The 18954-nt window shown below is 53.5% G+C and overlaps 11 protein-coding genes across 18 annotated transcripts; 7 read left to right on the top strand and 4 right to left on the bottom strand.

Annotated features, from left to right (window-relative positions):
• Nucleotides 1–28: 28 nt before the first annotated feature.
• KVP18_005129 (uncharacterized protein) lies at nt 29–793 on the top strand (the record flags this gene model as incomplete). Its single annotated transcript, XM_067949493.1, has 1 exon — nt 29–793. One exon carries the CDS (start codon nt 29–31, stop codon nt 791–793), a length of 765 nt encoding a protein of 254 aa, XP_067812956.1.
• Nucleotides 790–1584, bottom strand: KVP18_001627 (uncharacterized protein; the record flags this gene model as incomplete). The annotated part of the gene is made up of 1 exon (XM_067951830.1): nt 790–1584. The coding sequence occupies one exon, from the start codon at nt 1582–1584 to the stop codon at nt 790–792; it is 795 nt and encodes a 264-aa protein (XP_067812953.1).
• Nucleotides 1585–1664: 80 nt separating this feature from the next.
• KVP18_001623 (uncharacterized protein) lies at nt 1665–2156 on the top strand (the record flags this gene model as incomplete). The annotated part of the gene is made up of 1 exon (XM_067951823.1): nt 1665–2156. One exon carries the CDS (start codon nt 1665–1667, stop codon nt 2154–2156), a length of 492 nt encoding a protein of 163 aa, XP_067812947.1.
• Nucleotides 2157–2194: 38 nt separating this feature from the next.
• On the top strand, nt 2195–4712 carry KVP18_001626 (uncharacterized protein; the record flags this gene model as incomplete). 2 transcript variants are annotated; one of them, XM_067951828.1, is made up of 4 exons in its annotated part: nt 2195–2435; nt 2464–3650; nt 3676–3987; nt 4017–4712. In XM_067951828.1, 4 exons carry the CDS (start codon nt 2195–2197, stop codon nt 4710–4712), a joined length of 2436 nt encoding a protein of 811 aa, XP_067812951.1.
• A 49-nt stretch (nt 4713–4761) lies between these two features.
• KVP18_005130 (uncharacterized protein) lies at nt 4762–5813 on the top strand (the record flags this gene model as incomplete). The annotated part of the gene is made up of 3 exons (XM_067949494.1): nt 4762–4842; nt 4870–5050; nt 5077–5813. The coding sequence occupies 3 exons, from the start codon at nt 4762–4764 to the stop codon at nt 5811–5813; spliced, it is 999 nt and encodes a 332-aa protein (XP_067812957.1).
• On the bottom strand, nt 5804–7090 carry KVP18_001628 (uncharacterized protein; the record flags this gene model as incomplete). 2 transcript variants are annotated; one of them, XM_067951831.1, is made up of 2 exons in its annotated part: nt 5833–5880; nt 5912–6931. In XM_067951831.1, the coding sequence occupies 2 exons, from the start codon at nt 6929–6931 to the stop codon at nt 5833–5835; spliced, it is 1068 nt and encodes a 355-aa protein (XP_067812954.1). The 2 variants fall into 2 exon arrangements, with proteins under 2 accessions (XP_067812955.1, XP_067812954.1); XM_067951832.1 differs by having other exon boundaries at nt 5804–7090.
• A 5-nt stretch (nt 7091–7095) lies between these two features.
• On the bottom strand, nt 7096–8181 carry KVP18_001625 (uncharacterized protein; the record flags this gene model as incomplete). The annotated part of the gene is made up of 1 exon (XM_067951826.1): nt 7096–8181. One exon carries the CDS (start codon nt 8179–8181, stop codon nt 7096–7098), a length of 1086 nt encoding a protein of 361 aa, XP_067812950.1.
• An 89-nt stretch (nt 8182–8270) lies between these two features.
• Nucleotides 8271–10863, top strand: KVP18_001619 (uncharacterized protein; the record flags this gene model as incomplete). 3 transcript variants are annotated; one of them, XM_067951817.1, is made up of 2 exons in its annotated part: nt 8271–10511; nt 10540–10863. In XM_067951817.1, 2 exons carry the CDS (start codon nt 8271–8273, stop codon nt 10861–10863), a joined length of 2565 nt encoding a protein of 854 aa, XP_067812941.1. The 3 variants fall into 3 exon arrangements, with proteins under 3 accessions (XP_067812941.1, XP_067812942.1, XP_067812940.1); XM_067951818.1 differs by lacking the exon at nt 10540–10863 and having other exon boundaries at nt 8271–10526; XM_067951816.1 differs by lacking the exon at nt 8271–10511 and having other exon boundaries at nt 10528–10863.
• A 34-nt stretch (nt 10864–10897) lies between these two features.
• KVP18_001621 (uncharacterized protein) lies at nt 10898–11482 on the top strand (the record flags this gene model as incomplete). The annotated part of the gene is made up of 1 exon (XM_067951820.1): nt 10898–11482. One exon carries the CDS (start codon nt 10898–10900, stop codon nt 11480–11482), a length of 585 nt encoding a protein of 194 aa, XP_067812944.1.
• Nucleotides 11483–11526: 44 nt separating this feature from the next.
• KVP18_001616 (uncharacterized protein) lies at nt 11527–17389 on the bottom strand (the record flags this gene model as incomplete). 3 transcript variants are annotated; one of them, XM_067951810.1, is made up of 4 exons in its annotated part: nt 11527–12880; nt 12909–13179; nt 13209–17226; nt 17255–17389. In XM_067951810.1, 4 exons carry the CDS (start codon nt 17387–17389, stop codon nt 11527–11529), a joined length of 5778 nt encoding a protein of 1925 aa, XP_067812934.1. The 3 variants fall into 3 exon arrangements, with proteins under 3 accessions (XP_067812934.1, XP_067812935.1, XP_067812933.1); XM_067951809.1 differs by lacking the exons at nt 11527–12880; nt 17255–17389 and having other exon boundaries at nt 12905–13179; nt 13209–17247; XM_067951811.1 differs by lacking the exons at nt 12909–13179; nt 13209–17226; nt 17255–17389 and having other exon boundaries at nt 11527–12777.
• A 253-nt stretch (nt 17390–17642) lies between these two features.
• Nucleotides 17643–18665, top strand: KVP18_001622 (uncharacterized protein; the record flags this gene model as incomplete). 2 transcript variants are annotated; one of them, XM_067951822.1, is made up of 1 exon in its annotated part: nt 17643–18665. In XM_067951822.1, the coding sequence occupies one exon, from the start codon at nt 17643–17645 to the stop codon at nt 18663–18665; it is 1023 nt and encodes a 340-aa protein (XP_067812946.1). The 2 variants fall into 2 exon arrangements, with proteins under 2 accessions (XP_067812946.1, XP_067812945.1); XM_067951821.1 differs by having other exon boundaries at nt 17793–18665.
• Between the last annotated feature and the right edge of the window lie 289 nt (nt 18666–18954).

Below are 18954 nucleotides of genomic sequence, written 5' to 3'. Positions count from 1 at the left end.
GAGTGTGTGAATTTAATCGTGCAAATCGATGATCTCTGTGCAGGAAACGCGCTTCATGCTCGATGGCGTCCGTCAGAACATCCGCAACGACGGGCGGAACAACGGCGACTTGCGGTCTCTGCAGCTGAGGGTTGGCGTGTCTCCGACGGCCTTCGGTTCCGCAAAAGTGATCTGGGGGAGGAACGAAGTGGTTGTGGGAGTGACCTGTCAGCTGGTGAAGTTGCCAGTAGTTTCTGGGTTCGCCCCTGTGAACATCAGCATATTCGATGCCGGACAGTCTCAAGCCCATACACACATGGCGTCCGTACTGACTTCGCTTCTGTTGAACACGAATATTGTTCCCCATGCGCACGAGCGCTATAGGTGGCAGGTGCATGTGGACGCGTGCCTGCTGAATGTCGGGGGGAATCTTTTGGATGTGGTTGGTTTGGGTATTAATGCCGCACTCCGACACTGCCGGTTGCCACATGTTATTTTTACGGAGAGCGAGAATGCTGACTGGGACTTCGAGGTGGATGACAGACCTGAAGCCGGCCACCCTTTATCCAATCTTGACAGGCTCCCCGTACCAGTATCTTGTGGCACGCTCGGGGATCACCTCTGCTGGGATCTCACCTGGGAAGAAGAACCAGCCAGCGATTGCCGAATCACTTGTGCGGTCGTGGAAGATGGCCATGTCATGGGCATGCATACAAGTGGCGCTCTCATGGACTTGTCGTTGACGTCACGCATCATATCGAGGTCAGTGGAGAACGGCGTGCTGCTGCACAAGACAATTAAAGAATCTCTCTAGAATGCGTCGACGCATAATGACAAACCAATGACCAGAAACAACACCCCTGAAATCAGGTTCATCCTTCGTTCATCGACATATGGTTGTAGCACAGTCCCTAGGAACACAGCGGCCAAGGAAACGAGCGCGTGAGCCAACATCACACCAAGGAAGACGCCGACCCAGTTGAAGCTGGAGGCCAGAGTTATCGTAGAGAGCATGGACTTGTCGCCGAACTCAGCTGTGAAGACAACCCAGAACGTGGTCGTAAGCAGGGCCCACCACGATATCTCCGGAGACTCCTTGTTGATGAGGGCAGTGTTCAATTGAGAAAACGCGTCCTCCTCTTCGGAGGTCTCAAGGGCCTCTCTGAATGAGTACAAAGCAAAAATTATCAGTAGGCAACCAGACACCAGACTGATACTGTCATTGGACACATGAAGAAACTGCAGAGCTTGCCCTCCCAACAATACGGAAAGGCTTGTTTGTATCAACAACGCTGATACAGACCCCAGCCAAACGCAGAACTTGTTTGGATATTTGCGCGCAAGAAGAGCAGTGATAAAGAAGGTCCGATCACCGACCTCTGAGGATACAGTGACGGCCACTGAAGCGGTGAAACTAGACAGGACTCCTCGGGGGTTGCTGGAAATGCTTTCCTCAGACCAGCGTGCCGTGCTCGAGTCCATAGAGATCTTGGACACCAGGGAGAGGATGGTGGCCTTGGACTCGAGTTTAGGTGCGTGCACGAGCTGATGTAGGGCAAATGAACCATATGCAGGTAAGGAAAAGAAGAAGGTGAGAAAGCGCATGATTCTCATTAGTTCTTGTGAAGGTTGACTTCGTTGGAGACTCTCAAGAATCGACGAATTCGATTTTCAGAGAATTTAGCATGCGCGAACTATGGGGTGGCATTGCAGAAGTCGACATCGCGGAGGACTGGGGCGATGTAGCCACGCTCAGACAGGTGCCTGATCATCAGGAGGTATTCGCACATAGCAGCGTCAACAAGTCGATCATCTTTGAGATTCTGCAGATGGACTCCAAAGCTGATCCAAAGGATCCTATTCGATTTTTTTTTGACGACTTGGCTAAAGACAACGATGCCCAAGATGCGAAAATTATCCGAACGGAATGGTTGTCGAAGGAGAACAGTCCCTTCCTGTCCCACGTGAGGCAAGAGGCCATTGGCCAAGTATGCGAAGGGGTGCAGAATGTACCGAAGACCGGGGAGGCGGCAGATCTTCTGACGGTGACTCTGCTGTTGTTTCGACTTCCTACCACCGAAACGGACATTCTGATCCAGTTAAACAATGTACCGCGAGAGGAGGCTGATCTCCTATTCCGCACATTCCGTCTTCGCAATGAGGAGGCTCTCCAGTGACGTGTTTCGAGATACTTTCTGATGAGATTAAGTGTGAAATGATATTCCCAACATTACTTATGAGAGGAATTGCGTTGTCTTTGTTGGCCCTGGGGACTCGGGCCACGAAGCAAGACCTGCTTCCTCTGATGAACTACCAGCTGGCAGTCAGTGAGAAGGTGAATCCCCAGTGGATGGTAGCCGCCAAGGTGCACTCTTCTCAGCGGAGAAACTTGTTTGCTGAGCTCTTGGTACAGGCTACCTTCTGCGATACCGAGGCATTGGTTGGTATCGTTCGGAGTGAGCGCCAAGGGGGAAGCACATGCAGCAACTCCGGAGCATGTGGTCACCTATTGCGTGGACCCTACGATACTGTTCTGTGACGCAGACTCCAGCCCTGCCGGATGTCTGAGAGAAGACGAGTCGTCAGGCCTAGTATCCTGCCTTGCCCACCTGGACTCCTGTCAGAAACTTAGCGACAAGGGCGTCAACACTTTTGGACTGCCTTTGACTAAGTGGACTGTAGAACGGCTCGAGCGACAAGGCATGTCACGGGCTAGCGATGTGCTGGTGGACGTCAACGGGGTCCGAAGTTTTGTGCACTCGCTGTATCCATCGCTGTCGTTAATGGACATCGCAGATAGACTGGAAGCTACGAACTCGAGAATGATTACGCTGAAGCAGACGTTCGACCTCCGAGCCGGAACATGCTCATGTGCTCAACTCCCTTGCTGCAACGATTTTGACCACAAATGTCTAGGAATGCCGCTCTGCTCACAGGTGCCACGGTGTGGCTGTGCTCAGCCTGGCAGCAGCAGCATTCTGGGGCCAGAGGTATGCGCTTGCGGTCAACCCGGCTGCACATGCGGTCTCCTGGAAACGTGCACGCCAAACTCCTGCGATGACTCCTGTAACTGCCACCCTGATCACTGCGAATGTCCGCGAAACATATGCTCATGTCAAGGCGAAGAATGCAACTGCTGGTCCCATGGAAGGTGCACGTGTGATGGCGACCGATGCCTCTGTAAGAAATTTAACAGCCGAGACTTGACTGTAATCGATCCCGACACCGGCATGACCTTCAGAGACCCAATACCCAAGTGCCAGGCAGCTTTAAAGAACGTGTACAAGGTCGGTGAAGGCCTGTGCCACAGCCTGTGTCTGCACGCGCCCGCCCTCTGTCCGGACGCATTCACTGGATGTGCAATGGCTAAGTGCCTTGGTGAGAAGGCAGCGGGCATTTGTGAAGCCAAGTGCGCGGAGGTGGATATGGGAGGGGAGACTACTACTCCTGCCGGTGGATCTACTACTGCTGGTGCATCTACTACTGCTGCCACAACTACTACTGCTGCCGCAACTACCACTGCTGCCGCATCTACTACTGCTGCCGCAACTACGGCTGCTCCCGCAACTACTGCTGCTCCCGCAACTACTGCTGCTCCCGCAACTACTGCTGCTCCCGCGACTACTGCTGCCGCTGCGACGACGACTACGTCAGCCGCTGCCTTGAGGAGGGTACAAGGATGTGGAGGAGTCCCAGCACCAGACAACGGCGGTGGAGACTCTGGTGGCTGTGGAGGAGTCCCAGCACCAGACAACGGCGGTGGAGACTCTGGTGGCTGTGGAGGTGACCCAGCACCAGCCAACGGCGGTGGAGACTCTGGTGGCTGTGGAGGTGTCCCAGCACCAGACAACGGCGGTGGAGACTCTGGTGGCTGTGGAGGTGACCCAGCACCAGACAACGGCGGTGGAGACTCTGGTGGCTGTGGAGGTGACCCAGCACCAGACAACGGCGGTGGATGTGGAGGTGGGGGCGGAGGGGGAGCTCAACCCCCATTTGACCTGCCTGTTTGTGATGGCGATTGTTGTGGACCTACGGAGTCAGCCAAGACAACTGCGGCTTCCGAGGCGTCTGGGGAGTCGACGTCTGCAGCTTCCAGCGAAGAGACCACTGAAGGGTCCACCACTGAAGGGTCAACCACTGAAGCGTCCACCACTGAACAGTCTACCACCGAACAGTCTACCACCGAACAGTCTACCACTGAACCGTCTACCACTGAAGAGAGCACCACTGCAGAGAGCACCACTGCAGAGAGCACCACTGCAGAGAGCACCACTGCAGAGAGCACCACTGCAGAGAGCACCACTGAAGAGAGCACCACTGAAGAGAGTACCACTGCAGAGAGCACCACGTTGGAGGCCAGTGGTGAAGAAAGCACCAGCGAAGAAGCGAGTGGTGAAGTGAGTGGTGAAGTGACCAGCAGTGGAGAAGCCAGCAGCGCCGCCGAGACCACCGCCGAGACTACTGCCGAGACCACCGGTGAGATCTCAGGTTTCCGAGAGAGGATCCATGCCAAGAAGCCTGCAGCTAAGAAGCCTGCAACCAAGAAGCGCGCAGCCAAGAAGCCTGCTGCCAAGAAGCCAGCAGCCAAGAAGCCTGCCGCCAAGAAGCCTGCTGCCAAGAAGCCTGCTGCCAAGAAGCCTGCTGCCAAGAAGCCTGCAGCCAAGAAGCCTGCCGCCAAGAAGCATGCAACCAGGAAGCCTGCAAAGAGGACTACTAACTCGGGTGCTCTGTGATTGCTTAGCAACGAGTGCTGTGTTAACAGCCAGTAAATCGCTCATTCCAATGGGGTTGCGTGACGCTGTAAAGAACGTCCTGAATCTGGGTAGCAACACAGAAGATGGACACGCTACAGTGGTTAAAGATGTGAGATACATTGAGGGGTGATTACAGCTCGGGAAGCGGCTTGAGGATAGTTCGCTGTACTTTAACAAGGAGATGGGGCGTTGGGTGGAACGGGGTATGGAGGAAGATGCCAAGGCTGAAATGGCCAAAGCACAAGCACCGCCACCACCACCTTCAGCAAACCCTGCTTCTATGGGCCCCACCACGAGATACGCCGAAGCTGGCAGCCGTGAGTTACCGGCGTCTTTCAGACAGAATTGTTTCGAACGTCAGCGCCTGCAGCCCCACGCAACACATCATTTCCTGCGATGGGGCCTTCCTTTGCATTAGCGCACGTGCCGCCTACGGGCGCCCCTTCCATCGCTTCTGTGGAGGTCAGACACTCCCAGCCTCCCAGGCAGTTACCGCTTTCATTGGAACCCGCGGAGTCGGCTCACTCGCCTGAGCCTGAGGCCCCGTCACAGATGTTGGAGCATCCACACCAAGGATACATAGAGGAGCCTTCGTATTTTCAGCCGTCCATCGAAGCGTCCATGGGCCAAACCGCAGAGTCTGAGTTCTACGCAAGACCTGAATCCGTAGTCAGCCGGCCCAGTGGATGGCACACCGGTGACCAGGAGAGAATTTCGCAGGATATTGAGGTGTACAGACGGAAGAGTGAATATGACGAGGACTTCGACTCCATCGGCGACGACAGCCTCAACGGTGACTTCGTCTCGGATGATACTGAGGAGCTTTTGAGAGACGTGGAAGGGAGTGATGATTTGCCCCTACCAGCTGTCTGCCCCCTGATTAGCCCCCGGCTTAAATATTGTAGCGAGGTCTATGCCGACCTGGTCGGAGGCAAGGAGAACACTGATGTGCTGGCCCTTGAGGAGCAATGCAGGCTAGCTACCGAAGCTTACGATGAGATTAAGAAGGTCCTCACATTTGTATTACGACAGCAGAACCTGGATCTGGTTCAGGTGCTTCGAGACTTCGATCAGCGCTGAGCCTTCTTCAGCTGGCGTTTCAGGCGCTGAGCGTCGTGCACTTGTTTCTTTCTCGCTCGTTTGTCGTCTGGAGACTCTTGCTTCGGTCTGGAGCTAACTGTGGTCGACACTAGTGGCTCCTCCGTTTGTGTGGGTTCCTCAGATTCTTTTGTCTCTTCTGCGTTCACCAAATAGTCCTGAATGTAGTCTAGGGGAATCTTGTGCTTGCCGTAGAGAAGAATCGGTCTTTTCTCCTGGGTAACGATCCGGATCCTGCCGGGATGGTTGTACACGTTCGAGCGTAATGACTGCACAGTCTCCACGTCCCACTGCTCCTCTTCACTGTCGTCCTCGTAGCCTGTGTGCAGAATTGGGTTGTCGTCAGTAAGGTGCTGGATTCGAGACAGGATGTCGGCGATTTCTTCGTTGGAGGGGGATGTGTGGGGGGCGCGATGGACCTGCTTGTCGTACAACTCGAAACCCTCTGGAAGTTCCATGTCGTCGCCACCGTCTTCAAAAAGATCCCTGAACTCCTCCTCGAAAGCAGCGGAGTCAAAGTCAGATTCATTGTCATCCATCTCCTCTATTTCAAAGTCGGAACCCAGCATCTCAGCATTAGGCACTCCTCCCGCGCTGAAGGCTGAAGCTCCTACTGCTGCACGCAGCTCTCGAAGTCTCGCTGCCACTTCAGGTGGCAGCTCCATCCCTGTCGGTTCGTGTTTGCCCCACAAAACCTCGCTCATCTGTACAGGCAGCACCAATCCATCCTCATCGGTTTGCGCGACAGCAACGAAGTCGTCGGGGAAGTCCTCATCGGCCTCATCGCCAGATAGAGCAGCCACAGCCGCCGCACCTTCGTCGTCCAATTCCAAGTCGGTGCCTTCACGCATCGCTAGAGCTTTTTTTCGCTGCTCCGTGGACGCCATTGACATCGAACCCTTGTTGATACTCACCAAGTGCTGGCTATAGTCGTAGCCGTCGTCTGGAAAGTACTCCAAGTCGTCCTGATGCCTACGGGTTGCCACAGGTGTCGGATCTGAGGGGGGTATAGTGCTGACATTTAGATGCTGTCGAATCTGCTGCACTGTTACATCACTCTCGTTCGTCATCAGGAGGTGTTCAATTTCCTCATCCGACATTTCACTGCGGAATCCGAAGTCCTCCAGAGGGAAAGGCGCCTCGAGAAGATCCGGACAGTCCCGACCGTCTACAATGCGGACAAATCTATTGGGCTCCCCTTCACGGGTGGCTCCTTCAACCTTGTATGTGACCCCTTTCGGCTTTTGTCGACGGCTCATCGAAATTACACATTTGTTGTCATCAAACTGCTTGGCAGGTCTTTGTAGGGAATCAGCTTGAAGGGCATCTCGGTTTTCGTGTAGTGCTGTGGGAACGGACCGTCTCCAATGTTGTTGTGCTTAGTGATGAATTGGTGGGACCTCATCTGAGTCAGCGTAGGTCTCTCACGAGGGTCCTTCTTGAGAATCCTGGTGATGAAGTCTCTGAGGTCACTTGAGACTTTAAGAGGGAACTCGTTATCAACTGGGTTCTTCTGGATGTTCAATTTATGCTGTTCGCGAGTCCCGCCTTCAGCAGTTATGAAGGGCGGATGACCGCACGCAAGCTCGAAGCAGAGAATGCCAAGACACCATACGTCGACCTCAGGACCGTACCACTCATCGTTGATGATCTCCGGAGACAGGTAGTCGAACGTACCGCAATAGGTGCGGCGCCGAGCCCGGCGGAGTTTTTCAGGAGGGCAGTTCGCTTCGAGAGCCTCCTGTAGCCCGGTGCAGTGGGCGGCCCAGCCGAAATCAGCAAGCTTCAGGTTGCCCTCCGAGTCGATCAGAATATTTTCTGGCTTCAGGTCCCTGTGGAGGACATTATTGATGTGGCAGCACTCGATCGCATTGATCATCTGCAACATGAATGAGCTCACTTGCTCTTCTGGCAAAGGCTGGCCGACCCAGTCCATTAACTCTCCACGAGTACAAGGCTCCATGATGAGAACGATAAAGTCTCTGGTAAAAAACCATCCATAGAACTGCAAAATGTTAGGATGAAGCAGATTGCTGTGGATGTCGATCTCTCGGTGGAGGAGGTTGTGGTTGAAATTGCCGAGAAGATAGGCTTTGTCTATCGATTTCAGCGCCACAGGAACTCCTGTCCTCTTCTCCCTGGCTAGAAAGACGGTACCAAATTGACCTGTACCCAGCAGAGCTCCTAACTCAAAATCGTTCAGACTCCACGTATCCCACCGAAAGCATTCAAAGTCGTCAGGAAGCGGCGCTTGATTCTCGGAGTCACGACACCGTTTGGCGTTGTCAAGAAGTTGCACATTCCACTGTTCCAGTGACCACGTTGACGTATTAGGGTCCGTGACACTCATTTGAAATGCCTAATAAGCCACACAGCACAGCACTTTCATGGACCAGATCTCAGCATGAATAAGAATCAACCAAAAATCAACAATTCCGAATGGACCACGGCGGAGCCATCCTCTCAGAGGCTGGCCGGGTGACAGAGGCCCATGCTTACAGATTGAACCGCTCGGGACAGAAAGAAATATTCTGTTTGTGGCAGGGGGGACTGGACTCAGTGGCTACATGGGAGCCTGAAGCCTTCGTCTCTACGCAGTTCCCGGAGTTGAATCTTAATGGCTTGGAAATGAGACGTACCGACAGTGACGACTCAGTCGATGAAGACTTTGAGGAGAGCGATATCTTTACAGTCGAAAGGATTTTGAAATACAGGATGGTTGGGGATGAAGAGTTCGTCCTCATCAAGTGGAAGCACTACAGTATGCAGGAGTCGACTTGGGAACCGATCAAGAATCTGGTTAGCGAGGACGCGTTGGCAAATCAGTTGGAAACATGCAAGGCCCTATGGGAAAAGTCAAATCGGAAGTCTGTGCCGTCACCGAGAGCGGCTCAACTTTCTTCGCCACGAATTAAAAGGAGGAAACGAGGGCAAGAAACCCAAGTACCTGTTCGTCAACCCGTCACGCCTCATGCATTCGCTCAGTCCTTCAAGGAGAAACAGGCACGAAAACGTGTCATCTCAGAAATCCCGATCCCAGAAGCCGCCATCCCTTTTCGGAAAAAATCGACCGCTGCTCCAGGCAAACCACAGGCAGCTTCTCTACCTTCAAACCAAGTAGATGGCACCAGTCCCCCGATTCCGGCCACGTCGCCGTTGTCGCCAGATCCGGAACCTCTCGCTAGATCCGGAACCTCTTTGGGCAGCGTTGGAGACTTTGACACGGCTGCTGCGGCCGTCTTTGAACTACTGGCAAGTCTAAAAACTCCTGACAAGAAGGCACCTCCATTGCGGAAGGCGTCACTCATGTCGAAGGAGCTGTCCAGTCAGCTGGAGCAACTGCAACAGCTGTCGAGGGTGGCGGAATGCGAACCTGCTCCTGCGGTTCGCTTCGTGTCGTCTGAGTCCTTCGATGACGTGTACTTCAGCCAGCTAGACAAGGACCACAAGAATCGCCCGCCTCTACCGAAGACGTCTACTGTTTCTCCTGTCCGACCTCCATTGCAGAACCGCAGCCTACGATATCCTGAAAGTGGCAGGGCACTCGCCTGTGAGATGGGACGCGCCATTATACCCGCCGTTCCTCCTAGACCAGCGCCACGACTAAACCCCAGACCTCCCCAGGGTCGACCCGACACGCCTGTGACTGTACAAGAAAGATTCCAACTCGTTGACGCAGGTGGGTTGCAGCTTAAGGAATCCGCCCTACGGATGAACTACCGACTCCAGTCGATATACCTGTCTAGAAGACGGTTTTCCGTTTCGTCTGTTGACCCAAGTAAGTTGCGCTGTTTCTGTGACAGAATACCACGGAAGACCCACGGTGACTTGCTACTTAGTCACTTTCGGAAGGTAGCAGGAGACGAGATGGTCAACTCGGTGACCTGTTCTCTATGTTTACGACGGGATCACGTTCCGTGTGCTCTGCAGTTCACTCTGGGGTTCGGATCGTCAGGGGAGACGACCTTACCTGCTTCCGAAGAACTGCAGGAAATCAGTAGGACATATTTATGTCCCTACTGCTGCATTCTGTTGAATGATCCGTGGAAAGTCGTCGATCAAGTTCTGGATTTTACATTTCTTGGGCCCATTCGGCCGTCGATTAACGGCGAAACCGAGTCGACGTCATCGCAAAGCGTATACCTGTCAGTGCCTTACGAGCCCGCCCTCAAGGATGGTCAGCATGCCTTGCAGCTCCGAGGTATGAAGTATCGATTAGAAGCTGGCGAGGTGTTTAACCGCGCTCCTTACTCCTGCTTTCCTCACGAAGTCACTGCTAAAATGCAACGAGGTAAAGGTGCCCAATGCTCCAGGTTGGCGGCGCCCATTCCTGAAGCCAAAGTGGAACCTCCACCAAGATTGAAGAAGCGTAAAGACGCACCGATAGACCTCCCAGTTCACTACTTTACGCAACCGGGAAATCTCTATCTAGACTGCAGAATGCAACGTGAGAACCGCTCTGCCACTTATCTCGTCAGCCTGGTTCTGGCTAGGGAAGTGGACGCCAACACGCTACTGACGGATATTATGCAGAGCAGTCGCATCACCAAGGAACTAGGGATGCGCTTCGCAGCTACGCGCATCCAGGCAGATCTCGCTGAAGCAGACGATGAATGTCAAGTCGTGACAGCCGTTCACGATGTATCGTTGAAGTGTATCGCGACGCATTCTCGTATTGGCGTAAGTGGCCTTTAGAATGATCACCCAGATTCCTGCACGCTCGTTACGATGTTTACACGTACAGTGCTTCGATTTGGACTTCTTTCTGGCGACTCAAAGGACGGTTGCCTCTCATGTGAATCGCTGGAAGTGCATCGTATGCGATAAGTCGTGTTTGCCCCACGAAATCATCGTGGACGGCTTCATCCAGCACATCCTCTCCCAGTCAACGGATGATGTATCGAGAGTGTACCTTGATGTGACTGAAGGGCCGGAGGAAGTGACTTGGCGAGTGACAGAGAGGGACGACGACCAGGATGACACGGACTCGGATGATGCTGCCCCTCCTGTCGACGTGGTTGAGCTTGATTAGTGTGGGGTTTGTGAAGAATTAAACCTAATTCAAGATGACTATGGCTTACTCATCAGCGTGGCTTATTGCTGCGCTCCTGTGCATCACTGCAGCGGCGTGGCGTCACAAGTTCAATACGCACAGGCGAAAGCAGCCTGTTGGAGGGTCCGGTGAGGTCGCACGCCGCGAGTGTGATACGTTCGCACGTATCACACTCCACAACTGCAGAAGGGAACTGCCTGTAACTGACATTCTAACTGACTACTCCAGTCTCGCGTCGCTGTTCCTCCAGTGGGCCAAAACATGCGGCACGTGTTCCATCTGTCTCGGATCTCTGGGCGCCGCCGATCGCAAGTATCAACACGACACAGACGTAGCTATCACCCAGCATGACGCCACGACAGTGGTGGAGCTGAGGGGCTCCTTGTGGGATGAGCCAGCGTTGGACGTTTCCGTTCTGCCGTGTGGGCATCTTTTCTGCGAGACGTGTTGCAACAAGTACTTCCGAGCTTATTTCGACCCCCCCATCGAGAGGTCGTTAAGGGAAATCATTGCCCTTAGACCCAAGACGCGAGTTAGGTGTCCTCTATGTCGGAAGAAAATCAAGGTTCATAATGTTAGCTCGTTGAGCAATTTTTAGGTTTCAGAAAATCGAGGTTGGGGTTGTCAGCTCATTTGAAATTTTTAGGATTCACTCTCGGAACTCGATGAGCAAGACGAGTCGTCCCAGTCCGACTTCAGCTTCAAGTCCTTCGAATCTGACTTCAACCTTTTCGGGGTTAAGAACGAGTCATCCATATCAATTCCTTCTTCATTGGCGTTGAGCTTCAGGAAAATCGTTTCTAATGAGACGTCGGAGATGCTGAAGTGCTCCACAATGTAGTGGTCCTTTAGGGACTCGGCATTGGCGATAACCACAGCAGCCTTCATTGAGTCTTTGGGCACATCTGCCCTGATTGTGTTTCCGAAGGTTTCTGTCGCGTGTATGTCCGGTAGCAGCTTCTTCATAGTGGTCATCACCTCGGTGAGGTTCTCCGACGGCGCGACAGTCATCTCGACCACCCAGACCCGTCCATAGCGCGACTTCAAGGCTGTGGGCGATCCAAGTCGAACTAATTCGCCTGCCTTCATAATACCGATCTTGTGGGACAGGGCCTCGCATTCCTCCAGTGAATGGGTAGTCAGCATAATTGCTCGCGTACGAGTGCACTGCTCGATGACGTCCCAGAGCGCCCTGCGGGATGCTGGGTCAACTCCAGAGGAGGGCTCGTCCAGAAAAACGACGCTGGGGTCGCCTATGAAGGCGGTTCCAAGCGAAAGCTTGCGTTTAGTGCCGCCTGAAAAGGCGCCTACCATCGTGTCGGCGTATTCCGAGATAGTCAACGCTGACAAGGCCTCCTTCGCGAAGTCCTCTAGTTTGTCCAGTGGAATGCCCGCCACCTGGCCAGTAAGTAAGAGATGCTCCCGCCCGGTTAACCTCTCAATGAGCGTGTCAAATTGAGGACAAAGTCCATAGTCTCGCCACGTAATGTCACTGAGTTTCTTACCGGCCACCACTGCCGTGCCACGGGACGGCCGCAATCCGCCGGTGAGCATCTGAATGCTAGTGGACTTGCCGGCTCCGTTCAGTCCGAGAAAGCCAAGACACTCGCCAACATCAGCGCTGATCCACAGGTCTTTCACAGCCACAACCTTTGAACGGGCACATTTCTTGCGGGTGGCAAACTCCTTGCGAAGCCCCTGCACTGCGAGGGTTCGTTGGTGTGACGTAGAGGGGCTGGAGCCTGCGGAGCATTCCTCCTCTGCCCATCTCGACTCGTTGAACTCAGTGCCGTAACCGTAGGCGCGGATTATGGAGCGTCGTTCAGCAGCAACAAAAGGGTCTTCGTCGGCTGCTTCGCAGGCCTCGCTGTGTCTGGGATGTTTTCGCTGCATTGACAAGTCAATGAGAAACAGGAGAGGAGTGTAAAGTAATGAGTCCAAGAACAGGAATGTAATAGGACCTATCAACTCTCCCCAAGTCCAGGTCAGCTCCGTCCTGCGTTTTTTAACCCATACAAACTCACACTCCGAACTGACTCACTGTCGACAGTACAATCGACAGACACGAAGGAGGGATAAGATAGAAGAAGTACTTCAGAATATTCCAATCCCGTTCAATGAGGAAGATGCTGAAGAAGCTGGGAAGCATGGCAAAGATAAAGCAGCACATATAGACGACGAAGAATCCAGCCAACGGCTTATTGAAAAGCAGGGAGCATATGAAGGATACAGGTCCCATTGCACATGGGAACACCAAGATCGACACCGCTGTGGCTGCAAAACATGCGCCATTACCTGCGTAACGGAAAATCCAACAACCCTACGCAGCAAGGCCATCCCAAAGATCCAGACCGTGAACAGCACAAAAACCACAGACAGAAGGTAGGATGTATAATCCACCATGAACTCCGCCAGCCAAAAAATGCTCGGGTTCGCACCAGCCATTGCTAGCATGCGGCGCTGACCGTTGACCCGCTCCGAACCCAGAAGGTAGGACCAATAGGCCGGGGCGATGCTCACAGCGATGACGGTGTAGACAGAGGCATTGGTATCCATGATCGTGTCGATGATACGCTCGAACAGCAGCGTGGTTCTCATGGTTTGAGCAATGCGGATGTCCTTTTGAATGTTTAGGTGACACATGTCCCACGAGCTCATAGCATGAGCGAATGCTCGCCCGTACTGGTTCTCGTTGTACCAGAGACCGTCCTTGGTGAATGCAAACGCTGGCATTATCTCGCCGCGTTGGAACTTGAACTCGCTCAGGAGGTAGTCGTCCATATGAGCCTTGGACGTAACACCACTGTCAATGAAAGTATAGCCAGGAGGGGGGTTCGTAAGGCATGGGAAATCTGAGGACACCGGGATAGTCACCATTGGCTTCAGAGGGTAGGAACTGCCCAAATTGAGGTGTCCACCAGAAACAAGTTGAGGGCTCAAGCCTAGATCGATGACCTTCATGGCCGCGCCCACGACCACGACCAGCAAACATGGGAGCAGCACTTGCATAACCACGCTGCTGAGTGACCGGCTGTAGAGCTTGTACCGACGCCAATACAGACCAGTAAACATCTGCAACATGCGCTGGGAGTGGGGGGTCTGCTTTGCAATTTCTGCATACTTCGTGAAAACGTCTTCCTCGGGTCCGATACGCCTGGGGGTAGCGTCGGCGCCGACGTTGAGGTCATCAGGGCACGCAGCCACTCGCAAGAACACAGCCTCTAGTGATGGACCGCTGAGGGAAAAGCTGCTGACGCCTTCGACGGCACCGTCCTCCAGAGCGCCAATAACAGCTGCCAAGTCGCCCGCCGTCTTTAACGAGAAAGTAGCTTCCTTGGCGTTCTGCCTGGTGAGCCTGATCTCTGAGGACGCTGTCTGAAGCCCACGGGTTGTTCGAGCCAACGTAGAGGGGCTGCTCTCGGTCAAGGTCACGCTGATGTTGTAGGCGACATGTAGAAGTCTTTTGAGGAAGACAGGCGAGCCTTGGCAGCGAATTAGACCGCTGTGCATGATACCCACATTGTCTGCTAGTTGGTCCGCCTCGTCCATAAAGTGGGTGGTCAGCAAGACCGCTCGTCCTGAGTCTCGTACTCGTTCCACGGCCCTCCAGAATCCTCGACGGGTGTGTGGATCCATACCTGTGGTGGGCTCATCGAGCAGAATGACTCTGCTATCGCCCATCAGCGCCATACCGACGGAGACACGACGCTGCTGGCCTCCACTAAGGGCTGACGTTCTTGAGTCCACTTTCGAAGTGAGACCCAGCGTGTCCAAAGCCTCGTCAATTTGCTGTCGTCGAGCCTGTTTCTCCACACCCTTAAGCAGGCCTATCATGTTGAAGTGCTCCTTTACCGTCATGAAGGGGAATAGCACTCCGTGTTGCGGGCAATACCCCAGGCTGCCTCGAGCTCGACTTCTATCGGTGACCATGCTATGTCCACCAATGCCAATCTCGCCAGCAGACAGCCCCAGCTCACCAATTATCATGCGGATGGTTGTCGTTTTTCCAGCTCCATTGTGACCCAGCAGTACGAATATCTCATTCTGCTTCAGAGTAAAACTGACACCGCGAACGACTTCCTTGGCGCCGCCCTTTCCAGGAAACGACTTCCGAACATTTTGAAGTGTCGCGAAGACCTCGTTCGTTGAGGTGTCCTGCTGGAAGTACGATGGAGTGACTGTCTCTGTCGGTGACGCGTCAAGCTCGCCTTCCTTGAGAGAGCTGAACCACATGGTCACCGGAAAATGCCAAGGGCGCCGAGTAGTGTCGTCTTTGGGAAAGACCAGAGCAACATAAGTGCCGAGAAGGAACCAGACCACGGCGCCCACCACTGACATGCACCAGACGTAAATTATTGCGACACCTTCGAACTCCTTAGCGATGTCGTAGATGCTAATACCATGAGGGGAGCCAACAGTCCACATTTGGAAGGCCAGATAAAGGCTGTTCGCCCGCAGTATAGCGTTCTGCGGAAGAATGCAGATGAAGATGTCGATAGAGCGTGAATTTAATTGGTCCACGAAAAGCTGAATTGAGCCCCCGAATAGTATGGTGAAGATGGAAGTATAGGCAGCCAAGCTTGGCTGACGAAAGAAAGAACAGACAAAAATTGTCCAGGAAGTAAGCTGCAGCACAGACAACCAGAGGCCAAAGCAGACGACGAAGAAGTTGGGGGACTGATACGGATAAAAAGTAGCACCAGTCATGGCGAGGCAGAGGAAGATGTAGTAGATGCCGAAAAAGGTATAAACCGAAGCGAAATACTGAGCACGAGACGCCCCGAAAACCGACAGAAACGAGAAGATCTTGAGTTCCTTGTCCAGCATCACCGTACGAGCGATGCGATCCACAACGACACACAGCCCAGCCAGAAAGAAGAAGTTTCCTGAAGGGTTGGTGCTAAAAAACTCGCCGAAGAGCGAGTAGTAGCCTTCTCGGTTTGGAAACGCGTGTTCGGTAAACCCCTCTGCATTGGGGATGATCGTAGGGAGGAACTTGCTAATGGTCGCTCGATCCCACGGAGTCACCAAGCGCGAGAGGAACAGGTCCTCGGCATATTGCTTGGTCTGACTAGCACTACGGAACGTGAGCACACCGGCAGCATCGGGGCCAAGGGAGGAGTCAGCGGGGATGTCATTGAAGGTGGAGGCGTCGTTTATTAGTAGGGTGAAGGCCCTCCAGTTCGTGTCTAGTCCGCAGGTGACATCTGGGTCGGCACTGTCTGTGATTTTTTTCCACAGCTGCACCACAGGATCTGTTCGGAACAGCTTGAAGTACTGATTTACACGTAGTCTCAGGGAAGTGTCCTTCGCTTCAGAGAAGTCGCTTCGGTTAGCTTGCACCACGATATTACAGATGGTCTCAATCTGATTCATTTTCTTTTTAAGCAGTAGTGGCTCGATGAACCGGTCAGCAGTCAGCCTCTTGTTCATTAGCTGGTTCCGCAAGATGAAGACCCAAGCCTCCTTCCCGTGCATAGCCTGACCTGGTGTGAGCACCTTCCCAGCTTCCAGCCACCTAGCATACGCCAGAAGCAATCGGTGGACCGCCTGCTGGCTAACAGGGTTTTCAGACTGACCAAAAGGATCGAGGTTGTTGGGGAAGTAGGTGAAGCTGTAAAACGGGATGAAAAACCCGCTTCGAACCTGGTCGCTGCCAGAGAGTTGCGTGCTTCCGAAAGGGCCAAACACCTCTACATCCATAGGTGAATCATCCGAGCCAAAATCGTTGAAGTGCAAATGGAATGAGTAGGATTCCTTAGCATCGAAATGAATGTACGATGCCGCAGTCGGACGTGGGACAGGCCCCAAAACCGCGTCGGTTAAGACGGGTTCAGTACCGAAAACGGCTTCTGAGACCTGATTCATAAACTCTGCAAAGGGATGATCTAAATGGGGGACCACATTCCCAGATTCGTCCCTGACAACGAATATTGGGGCCTTCGCGTGGATCATGTCCTCGTAGGGTTGGACAAAGGGAAAGGCTAACAATACCGCCAACGCAGACAGGGGGTTGGACCGCTGCAAAGTAGGAGCGGACAGCACGCCCGAGCACAACATATCGCCCAAGCTTACATCCGCATCTGACAAAGAGTCAAGGAACGCCGCCGCGTCAGGCCCTAAACGCGAGGCCAGCGTACCACTGGTGGTTGGGAAACCCGGTTGTAGGGAGGCACCGTACATGCCAGCAGGACATCCTTCATAGGCAGGATCTGAGAATCGGTAGGATTCTACGGCGGTGGTCTGGAAAGGGCTGCCAGCCATCGTAGCCAACCCGAAAAGCACGATCAACACGACTGGCAGCAGCAGCTCGAAGACAAGCGCCACTGGCGACCTTAATTTCTGCATAGGTTCTCCAGGCATCGCTCACCTGCAGGAGAAACCTGTAGGAAAGTGCTCTCAAACTGTTCCAGAAAACCTTCCCTCCTCTAGGCTTCGAGGCCTCCTGGCTAACTGACGTAAGTGAGCCGCTCGAGTGAGTGCCTGATACCGAGACTGTCGGCATTGTGGGGGTTTATGGGGGTTTAATTTGGTTGCGAGGCTGTGGTCGCCATGGGGTTTTTTGGTAGCGGGGGTGAACTTGCGTTCAACCACGCTTCAAAGCGGCGGCTTCCGTTGATTGCTGATTGGTTTGCACTAGCGATTTTGGATGCTACGATTATTTCAGAGTCGAGTCAATTGTGAAGCGATTTCCTTAGTTGACTGTCTTAACCAGCCCCACTGGTCAGCAACCACAAATTTATTTTGAAACTAAATTAATGTCTACGCGCGTGCAAAGAAGGCTATTGGCCTATGTATCTGAGGCGCCCAAATCATCGCCCAGCAGACGACGTATGAATGTTCATGAGATTCACCGACGAGAGCAGGTGCGTTTGTGGAGCGTTTGGAGAGTTCCACCTCTACTGTGGATGGTGATGGCTGCTATGATGGTCGGAGGTATCGTGTTCCACAGTTGGAATTTGGAGGCAAAGGAATTCCAAGCGTTGCTAGATGTGGTGGAAACGAGGGTGAATTCCGTAAAGTCGGAGTTGGAGTCCGAAGTGGCCCAGTTGAAGATGGAAGTTGCCATAGAGGATCCGCTGCTACTGGTTGAGCAGGTGAAACAAACACTGGCAGTAGATCGTAGAGATGTTGAAGAGATTGTACAACTCAAAGCCGACATGGACCTTCTGAAAAGGGAACAGGAGGCCTCCACAATGAAACTGCGCCAGGAATTGGAATATCTACAGGACTCTAGAACTTCGGTGGCGCCAGCAGTGACGGAGGTAGCAGAGTGGAACTGGGCCAACGCTGCACTCGGATCTCGGATATTGCATGGCGATACAACGCCTCCGGTAGGCTTCGGCTCCGTGTTTGAGAACGCCAAACGGAAGATCGCTGCCTGGTTTCCGTCCAGGTATTCTGCCCATAAAACCGTCAAAAGGGAGCCTGAAATCGTGCTGGACCAGGCGTCACCGCTGGTGCCAGGACGCTGCTTTGCATTTGCCGGTCACGAGGGCCGTGTGACGATCCAACTACCTGTCACGACGAGTGTGACATCTGTAGGCTTAATTCGTCTCCCTGGGAGCATCGGCGACGGGGCGCCAAGAGTGATGTCTGTCTTTGTCGACGGTGCCACCGTCGTAGACCGAGAGATCGTTGACTGGAGCTCCACAGAGACCCTATGGACGCTTGCTGCAATTAGTGGACGCTCGGTATCGTTCCACATCCACGAGAATTACGGCGCCGCATTCACATGCATCTACCGAGCAATCATTCAGGGATTGTCAATAGATCGCTGAGTTCGTTTGTAATGTTTCCCCACGATCATGACTACCAACACTCATTATGCGAAAGTATTGTGAAATTGCGCATGTTCTTGACGCGTGGTACAGTTCTAGTTGTCCTTCTTCATGGGGCCAATGCAGCCCCTTTTGTTTACTACCTCGCAGAACAGAGGTGTCTGGACACGTCTACATCTGACCTCGCATCATGTACGACTCCATGGAGCTGCTATGTTACTACCAACGGCGAGCAGCAATGGGCCGCCCCTAAGACAAGCCTCGAAGAGTGCTGTGGTAGCATCTGGGG

Source organism: the organism of the source record quoted next (genome assembly GCF_019968955.1).
Source record: "MAG: Porospora cf. gigantea A chromosome Unknown PgA_NODE_135_length_34861_cov_353.461, whole genome shotgun sequence".
In the NCBI taxonomy this organism is placed as follows: Eukaryota; Apicomplexa; class Conoidasida; order Eugregarinorida; family Porosporidae; genus Porospora; species Porospora cf. gigantea A.
This window is presented reverse-complemented; position numbering and strand designations above follow the sequence as displayed.